Source organism: Gymnodraco acuticeps, unplaced genomic scaffold (assembly GCF_902827175.1).
Source record: "Gymnodraco acuticeps unplaced genomic scaffold, fGymAcu1.1, whole genome shotgun sequence".
Taxonomy (NCBI): Eukaryota; Metazoa; Chordata; class Actinopteri; order Perciformes; family Bathydraconidae; genus Gymnodraco; species Gymnodraco acuticeps.
In genome coordinates, this window is record NW_022992284.1 from 699417 (window position 1) to 709032 (window position 9616).

The 9616-nt window shown below is 36.7% G+C and overlaps 1 protein-coding gene across 3 annotated transcripts; it reads left to right on the forward strand.

The window, feature by feature from the left end:
* The first annotated feature begins 427 nt into the window (after window positions 1-427).
* Window positions 428-8931, forward strand: LOC117540737 (deoxynucleoside triphosphate triphosphohydrolase SAMHD1-like). 3 transcript variants are annotated; one of them, XM_034207543.1, is made up of 17 exons: window positions 428-645; window positions 828-888; window positions 1067-1130; window positions 1225-1385; window positions 1579-1694; window positions 1933-2027; window positions 3359-3505; window positions 3607-3701; window positions 3900-3987; window positions 4018-4038; window positions 4133-4224; window positions 4332-4447; window positions 5355-5488; window positions 6838-6939; window positions 7065-7169; window positions 7313-7427; window positions 8197-8931. In XM_034207543.1, exons 1-17 carry the CDS (start codon window positions 552-554, stop codon window positions 8226-8228), a joined length of 1638 nt encoding a protein of 545 aa, XP_034063434.1. In that variant the 5' UTR covers window positions 428-551; the 3' UTR covers window positions 8229-8931. The 3 variants fall into 3 exon arrangements, 2 of the variants coding, with proteins under 2 accessions (XP_034063434.1, XP_034063433.1); XR_004568210.1 differs by having other exon boundaries at window positions 3900-4038; window positions 7065-7212; XM_034207542.1 differs by having other exon boundaries at window positions 3900-4038.
* The last annotated feature ends 685 nt before the right edge of the window (window positions 8932-9616 follow it).

Here is a 9616-nt window from a genome sequence, read left to right on the forward strand (position 1 = left end):
ATTAAAATGTAAACCGATCTTTTTCATATGGGTGTTTAGAGTCTAGTCTCTAGTAATTGTGTGCTTAAAGTGCACCAGATTGAAGCATTTTACTTTAAATGTTCAAACATTTCTACAACACAACACACACACACACACCACACACACACACACACACACCACACACACACACACACACACACACACACACACACACACACACACACACACACACACACACACACACACACACACACACACACACACACACACACACACACACACACACACACACACACACACACACACACACACACACACACACACACACACACACACACACACACACACACACACACACACACACACACACAGTCCTGTTGGTTGTATAGTTATCACAAAATACTTCCTCCTTATTGGCAGTGACCAATCGGATGGGTGTGGTAGAGACATAAAAGCCAGATACTTCTCAAAGCCTGAGCATATTTGTCCAGACGTTTCATGATCAGCTGTTTTAGGGAGCGACATCATTTGTGTCTTCTATCGTTAGTTAGACACAGAAAACATTGTCAATGGCGTCAGAAAACGATGGGGAAATGAGCGGGGACTCTATGTGTAAGATACTGAAAGAAGAAGGACTTGGAAAGTGGGACGAAACATTTAGAAGTAAGTTTCTGGTTTGGTCATTTAAATTGATGGTTAGGTTTTATATCATCGTTGGCCTAATTGAATAAGCTGATGATAAATAAATGCTTTTGTTTTTTTAAATTCAACTTAGTTTATAAACTTGTCATAAAAAACTAAAATGTGATACAGGACTGTAATTCACTGCATCTTCTTTTACCCAGAAATGTCTGTTATCAAGCTGCGGGAGCTCAATGATGGTGTTCTGACTGAGATGGGCATAGAGTGAGTATCATTCCTTGTCAAACCAGGTTGCAATTAAAACAAATATATAACATCCTGAAAAGAAGGAAGTGTGTTGCGAATGTTCCTGAAGCAGTGGCACTCATTTGGTGCAACAACTTCCCCCTGGCTTGACTTTTAATTTATAATCTACTATGCTCTTTTTTCACGATTTCTTTAGTCCACTTGAGGATCGTCAGAAAATCTTGGACAGTATCTTGAAGATCTGGCCAGCAGCTCACAAGGTGATATCATATTTTGTTTTATTTATTGCTTCACATTACATGTTCAGGGCCTTCAGAAGAAATTGAGCTTTTTTTGTTGTACGTATTCTGTTAGGTGTTTAATGATCCAATCCACGGACATATGGAGTTGCACCCTGTTCTTGTCAAAATCATTGACATGCCTCAGTTCCAGAGATTAAGATACATCAAGCAGCTGGGGGTGGGCTATTTTGTTTATCCTGGAGCCTCCCACAACCGCTTTGAACACTCAATTGGGTATGTCCAATGTGTGTTAATGTTATCCAAAATCAATATTAAGTGAAGACTTGTTTGCTGTAAATGGACTGTATTTATGGCAGCACCTAATAAACAGTTTAAAACAAATTGAATATCCTGTTTTGCAGAAGGACACTCAAGTGGTAATTGTGTGATGACTTTGTATTGTTGTGTGCTCTATGCTTTGGTGAAGGGTGGGGCACTTAGCAGGTGAGCTTGTGAAAGCTCTGAAGGAAAAGCAGCCAGATCTCAACATCAATGACAGAGACATCCTTTGTGTTCAGATCGCTGGGCTATGCCATGACCTGGGTGAGTGATACACACCTTACTCTTTAATATGAATAATTCATTCATATTCATATATAACAATTTCTTACCCTGTATTACCTGTTTAGTTATTTAAGTTTTTCTCACATACACTGTGAACAGAGAATAATCTAAAATCTAAAATGCAATATATATTTATAGAATGTTAAAACGGCTCACTTCAGTTTGTTTTATAGCCAGCACCATTTGCTTAAAAATATTTATATTTCTCCGTATATAGGACATGGACCCTTTTCCCATCTGTTTGATCAAATGTTCATCCCCAAAGCAACACGCCCATCTGGTTCACTAGGTGAAAAAATGAGAACCTGGAAGGTGAGCAGTTATTTTTCCTATTGTCTGTATTGTGTGACTTTATACCCAACAACAGAAATAAAACACATTTATAAAACACAGCCAGCATGTCATGATCTGATCATGTTTTTTCAATCTGTGATTTTGACTGTTCTACCGTATTGCAATACTACATGGTACAAGTGTTTGTCTTCTGCCTTAAAGTCAAAACTGCTCCACCAGTTGAAAATCTTCTCAAAGATTGTAGGTCACCCCAGTGAGGAATTCTATCAATCAACCATAATACCGTAGTGAGGCTGTCCATCAACTTCTCTGATCCCCAACATGTCCTGAACAGTAAATATGAATTGTTACCATCAAGTCGGAGGTACAGGGTCCCACGATTTAATAAAGTTAGACTGAAGCACTCCTTTGTGCACCAGTCCATCCTCTAATTAAATACAGAGCTCAATCCCAGGACAAATGTGCGCTTGAGGGTCTTAAGCATGTTTTCTCTTCAGTGATTGTTATGTTAAATGTTTGTTTCCTTGTATTGTGTCTTAATATTTGTCCCTGTTTGATGTTGCAAATGGAGCTGCTATGATGCAGGAAAAATTTCAGATTTGATCTGACAATAAAGAATTATCGTATCTTATTACACATGCAATATTTGACATTCAATGCGGCATTGCCTTTAATTAATTAGTTGTATTTTGTTGCTTTTTTCAGTCAAAAGCAATAAAGCATAATCCTTTCCAAAATGATGCACTATTCCTTTAAGCACAATTAGTTGTGGCATTCATGGTATTATGAGACACATGCAGGGTACTCTCTCAAAGGATATTATAACTACCTTTGTCTGCTTTCTTCCAGGAACTTCTTGAAAGGTTCATATATATATATTCATATACTCTTAATTCAGATGTTTCAGTTTAATAAAAGTAAAAATAGACAACATAATCAATTTATCTTATCAACATGAAATATATATACACATATTGATTGCACAATGTATTGGCTTACGAATAATGACACGCCTCACATTTATTGGATATTAATGGATGTCATTCTGACTTATTCAGTTTCAATAACCATTACAGCTGTGTTACATATCAGCAATAACTTAAACATGTATGAGAAGAGTGAGAGTGGTTAAACATCTGGTATAGGGGGAGCGGTGCAAACCAGTCTGTGTGCTTTACAGAGATCCCTGTCATTATGCAAGTTTTGGCAACAGACCTGTCATTTGGTAAATGTAAACTGTCACGTTTTCAGCAAAGCCAGGCCCTTTCTATTTATACAGTGAGTCATTGTTCATTTTTATCACTTTGAATTCTCATACTAATATATCAATGAATTTGTGTACCTTGCAGCATGAGGACGCCTCTGAAGAAATGTTCGACCACCTGGTGGAATCCAATGGCTATCTGCCGGGGATGATGGAGGCATATGGCCTGAAGCTGTCCGAAGACTTGGACTTCATCAAGGAGATGATTAAACTCCCGGAAGCAAAAAAGAAAGTTAGTCATGCAATTTGAATTGAATGATATCAGCATTATCTTTGTTATTGCTACAATAGCCAATGTCTAAGGCCAGTCACTCTGTGCTGTCACCTCCACAGTATAAAGGCCGTCCAGAGGAGAAGTCCTTCCTCTATGAGATTGTGGCCAACAAAAGAAACGGCATTGATGTGGACAAGTTTGACTACTTTGCCAGGTGGGGCTTGGTTCAACAGCTAGAACAGTTCACTTTCTAATGCAATAAAACAAATGTGTATTATTTTACCAATAAATTATTCACATTTAGAAACATAGTCCTGGTTATTAAAGAACATGTAGCATTCTCCTGGTGTCTTACATGAGTTTTTGTAATAAGCACATTTTCTTTACTTGTCTTGCCTTTGTGTCCTATCAGGGACTGCCACCACCTGGGCATCAAGAACAACTTTGACCATGGCCGCTTCATAAAGTTTGCCAGGGTGTGTGACGTGGACGAGCAGAAGGGGGACGGGCAGAAGGTGAAAGGGCAGAAGCACATCTGCACTAGAGACAAGGTGCTGACTTTGTAACATCTGCTTTTTGATCAGATTTTATAACAGCAATCAATTGAAATTATTTGTGGTAACTTATAGATAATTCTGTTAACAGGAGGGGAACAATCTCTATGACTTGTTCCACACGAGGTACTCTCTCCACAGAAGAGCCTACCAGCACAACGTGGTTAAGATCATAGAGCATATGTGAGTATCTTCCCTTCTCACGTTGGTACTCTGATTTTAATAATTTAATTTAATCAAATATTGTGTATGGTATATGCACAAAGTAATAACATATTACTTTCATACAGGATCACAGAGGCCTTTTTAAAGGCAGACCAGCACATCCAGATTAAAGGCTCAGGAGGGGAGATGTTCACCCTCTCCACAGCCATAGCTGACATGGAGGCCTACACCAAGCTGACAGGTCAGCAGAAACCACTTTGTGCTGTGAGCTTGTCTTTTAACAATAAAAAAAGCATTATTCATAAACTTACTATGTATTTTTGATCCATTAGAGATACAGGCTCTCACACATAATTCCTCACTATGATCCAAGAAGATGGTGTAGAAAACGTTGTTTTTCAAGCAGGTCCTCACGGTGAATGAAGTATTAAAAAAAACGAGAAAAGTCTTGATGAATTTAAGTAAAAATAGCATAACAATATCTAACATTTGTTTACAAATGTATGCACTATACTCCATGTCTCGTTTATCCAACACTTCTTTGGGGGGGAAACGTACTATTTAAAACACTACTGCATAATCAGGTGCACTGGGGAACTACTCGTCTGTGCGAGTACTGTTAATGCAGAAATGATCATTTTGGTGGTACCGTATTCCTTTTATCTTGTTAGTATGTTTAACAACAAAATAAACTCACCTGAAAACCTTATGCTCTTACTAGGGTAACGAGTTTGGCCAGGGCATGCAACAAGGACATGCTAATGACAACAGGCACATTAGAGCAGATAGGGTTAACTCACCATTTAATATTTTCCTTCACCTTTACACTTATGTTTTTGGTTTTGTAAAGGTTAAGTTAAAACACAACCATTGGCAATTTAGATTCAAGTAATGCTCTTCAGCTCACGGAGAAACAAAAACTTGCCATTCTGGTTACAGATGATATTAACAGACTATTTGGTTTAGCAAATGCAATGTGGTCATGGAGTGTTTTTCATATTTTTAAGAACAAATTAAAGTAGAACAAATGTTATCACAAAGGTATACTGCTTAGATGTTGTGAGTTATGCTTCTCAGTTTACAGTGTCAGTGACTTAGTTTTTACCTTCTTTTTTCTAACTTGCTCTTCTGTCCTGTTTGTCCTTTAGATTGTGTATTTTACAAAATACTCAACTCCACAGAGGATACTCTCCAAAAGGCAAGGGAGATTCTAAAAAACATCGTCGATCGTAAACACTACAGGTTTCTGGGTGAAATCAAGCATAAAGGAACCCCAACCAAGGTGTGCAGTAATGTATTGTTCCTGTATTACATCACATATTTGTAATCAATAATCTCAAGGGATCGCACAGCAGGAAAAAAGATGAGTCATCTCTTCATCAAAAGAGATTAAGGCAGGAGGGGGCAAAAGCGTAACCTCATTTTTGCTTAAAAGACAGTTATTTTCTTAATGTATTTAAAAAATGTATTTAAAAAAACCTTAATTAATTTATGTTTCATGACACAACTCTCATTACATCCTATCTCAGTTTGAGCAGACACGCCTTCGGTTACCACTAATTATTTTACTTCAAATGTATGTATGTATGTTACCTTATTTCTTTACATACAAATATCAGAAGTTGAGTAACGCTTTTTGCTTGGCAACCTTTGCTGGTGATTGATTACAGTCCATATTTTTTGTCTCATTTGCAAAGGTTTAGCAAAATCAGTTCAGTCCCCTTTTGAATTTGTCCCTGATTATTACAAAAGTGAAGTTTGTTAAAACAGAGCTGAATGTAATGCAACTATTGTGGTTGAAGAACACATTGTTTGTTTCTGTTGTCTCTACCACTTTACATTGCCTCTTTTCGTATACCTGGCTTTTAAGCAGACTATCCTAGAATTGTTGTTTAGAGAAACTATGCCAGATGAGCAAGAAAGATCATAGTACGAGGTCACATAACACTTAGACTACATCCACAGTAATCCACTGCGTAAAAAAAGCCTTGCGTTCACAGTAGCTATTCCGGGTGGTTTTTATAGAGACCTACGCAGTGAACAATAAAAGAGATGGCATCATTGTATCTGGAAATGAACAAATCTGCGCCTCAAAGCCAACATCTGGTGAGGTGTGAGTCAGGTGCCTGACTAATAATTATGTCAACAGTATGACATAATCAATGATAAAATCATTAACTTATCATTGTGTGGGGTGTGACAAACCAATCTTTAATACTGATTAAAACGGTTGCTGTGTGATATGACCTGCTGAACTGACATTTAAAATGAGAGATTACACAGAAATTATGAAGCAATATAAACGTTTAATAAACTGCCACACAGACCCCTGACAGCAACTGGGCAAGCTTACATTATCCTTTTGCAAACACTCTGTTTCCAATAGACTGGAAAAGGTTTGCATCAAGAATACATTCTAATACATTGTTTTTAAAAGGCCTGTTGTCCGGTGAGAGCATATTTTTTGTTTGAGTTTGGATAGACAGCCAAAACCGAGAAACAATTATGTTTGATTTGTATTTACCTGCCTAACTAATGTGGACCTCCTCTTACTGTGTTTTATCACGATGGAAAGATCTGCAAATGTAAATGTAATCTCTCACTTCTAAACCTTTGTCCTTCCTACTTAAGGATGAGATACCTCAGTTGAAAGAGGAACTGGCTGCAGCTCTCCCATTCCCACGACAGGGAGTTCAGGCTGACGGGCTGACAAAGGAGGACTTTGTCGTTTTGGTAAGTTTTTCGTGTACTTACTTTTGCTTCGCTAATCTTCAAATTGTGTTTTTTTTAGATACTGCCATCTCCATTGATTTACTTTTGAATAAAGAAGAGGCTTCTGTCTCAACCTTCTCTTCTAGTCTGCTACCATGGACTATGGGAGTGGGGCGGAGGACCCCATCAATAGTGTGGACTTCTACAGCAAGAAAAACCCTAACCAAACATTCAAAATCACCAGAAAAGAGGTCAACAATGACGACGGAAATCACAATCTTAATCTTTTTTTGTGTGAGCTTTTGTGTATTTCTTTTTAGGGAAACCGCTGTTATGTATATAATTAATAATATATATTTTTTAATTATATTTATGCTGCTATCATTCTTGTCAGGTGTCCAAGCTTCTCCCAGTGCAGTTCTCTGAGACGCTCTTCAGGGTTTACGGCAAAAAAATGGATTCTAAAAGTCTGGATGCTGCCAGGGGACACTTTGAACAGTTGAATCCAGGTAATATGTATATCTAAGATATTAAAAATAGAATGTATCGAACTGCCTATAGCCGAGTAGTTAGTTGTCAAATCGAAGTAAAATGTCCTGAACAACAAATCTTAGTTTGCTTCCTAATTGGCTGGACCACTTGGGGGGTAAGAAAAACCCTCTAGTTTCATTTGAAAGTCTGGAAGAGCAGATGGCCCGCCTACTGCAAGTCATTCCCGTACTCTCTTTACAAACATATCTGTCTCCACTACAACTGTCAAATAAATAAAAAATGTTAAATAGGGCAGGAGGTTTTATTAAATGGCAGTGATATTATATCATAGTAGTACAGTATAAAATATGTACAGTTTGAGTATTAGTATATGGACATGAGCAGGTAAGGATGAATAATTACTTTCGTTACATCTCGTCAGAGCTCAAGGATAACATTTCAGTTCAATTGCACTTCAATCTTGCCTCTGGAGTTAAAACCATCTATGCCTGCCTGCTGCTTGATGATTATTTGAATCATTGATTAAGTAGCGATTACTTCCTCAATTAGTTTACTATTATAATTTGGTCTGTACATGTAAGAAAATGGGGGAAAATGCCTGTAATATGTAGTAAAGACAAAGGTTACGTCTTTAAGTAAAGTGAGAAGTGAGAAGCTGGATCTATTTTTCTGTGGAGCTACTAATAATGTAGCTCCACTGTAGACTAGCACCATGCTTCAGTAAAGATAGTTGCAGCTCTGCTCTTGATAATGCTGATACACTTGTCTTTCTTTATTTACATGCAGTGTGGAGCGACTCTCACGTCACAGAACCTTGATGAATCTGAAGTTTTGGAAAATGGAAGTTAAACCTGAAAAAATAAAGAAAACACTTCCTGGCACTCCACTGATTGAAGGTGATGAGAAATGTGATCAAGTGAGTATGTGACTTAACGACTTAAAAGTGAATGAGGATGCATTATGCACAATTGGGCCATATATGCAATTTTTAGAGCCCTGTTTAATATTATACACTAATCTAAGTGCAAATGTGATCATTTTAAATCAGCTTTAATTAAGAATCACTGTTTAATACCATATTATGGCTAATTGAAATGTAATTTTAGGTGTGATTTAGGGATTTTAAATATTTAGTGGTGTTTGTTTAGGATATCCATCGTGTGAATTAATGTGGTAACCTGATTAGATATTCTTTTTAATTGTATTCATGTTTGATTAAAGATTGTTTTGGGTGTATGTCTTTGTTTTTAATCTATCAATACTAAATCAATATAATTACTATTACCATTATATATTACTATTCATACTGTGGTTATACAATATAGCTTTCTTCCTTCAATGTAACCATCTGTATGAATGTGGGTAACTTAGGTTATATTTCTGTTTATGGTCATGGTGTGAAAATGTTGTGATTTGTCATCATGTGACTTTTGAGGAAAACCTACAACAATGTTTCAACTTTGTTGCTGTTGAGGTTGGGTTAATAAAAAAGTGTTTCTTCTTAATTTGAAATCAATTAAATGTTGTGTTTATTGTGTGTCATTGTGCCATTTTACTGATCCAACATAATAATTCAGCAGAGATTTGAATTCAGTTAGATATAGTGTTGCTTATTCAATTCCTCAACAATTATCGGTAATTCATCTAAGGGAATATTTGAAGAAGCGTATCTCACACAGTCACACACTTCAATATCCATTTAATACCAACAATCTACTGATACATAACTCACTCTATTAGAGCTGCAACTATTAACCAAAGTGTAGGTATGCCTTTACAATTTCCCGGAAGCCCTTTTCATTTATTGCACTTAGTTTGCTTCCTCATTGTGTCTATATTGCAAAACTTATTTCTATATAGGATGCTCATTGCAGGTTTGGGCTATATGACAATATATGTAAAATGTTCCCTTCATATAATCGGACCATCATTCAGGGTGATAACCCTGGATTTAAACCTTACGGTGTCAATTATTCATTTCACTGGATGTGTCAAAACAGATGATCCTAACTATTTTATCAATAAACATTTTATAGAATATATATCATATATTACTTACTTCTACTGTTTTGTTGTTAGTTTGGAGTTTTCCCTCATACAAAATAAAGGCCTAATAAGGGACAATAAGGGAGTATTATGCATGTTGTGATTTTTCTACCTTCAAACCAGGTTATACAGTATGAGCAGTGTATTTCAATGTCACGTT

Excerpts from the sequence above, each read along its gene's own strand:
- LOC117540737 (XM_034207542.1), top strand. The coding sequence starts at position 552 with ATGGCGTCAGAAAACGATGGGGAAATGAGCGGGGACTCTATGTGTAAG. Across the intron at positions 5,489-6,837 it reads ATAAAGGAACCCCAACCAAG|GATGAGATACCTCAGTTGAA; the intron begins GTGTGCAGTAAT and ends TTCCTACTTAAG. Across the intron at positions 6,940-7,064 it reads AGGAGGACTTTGTCGTTTTG|TCTGCTACCATGGACTATGG; the intron begins GTAAGTTTTTCG and ends CTTCTCTTCTAG.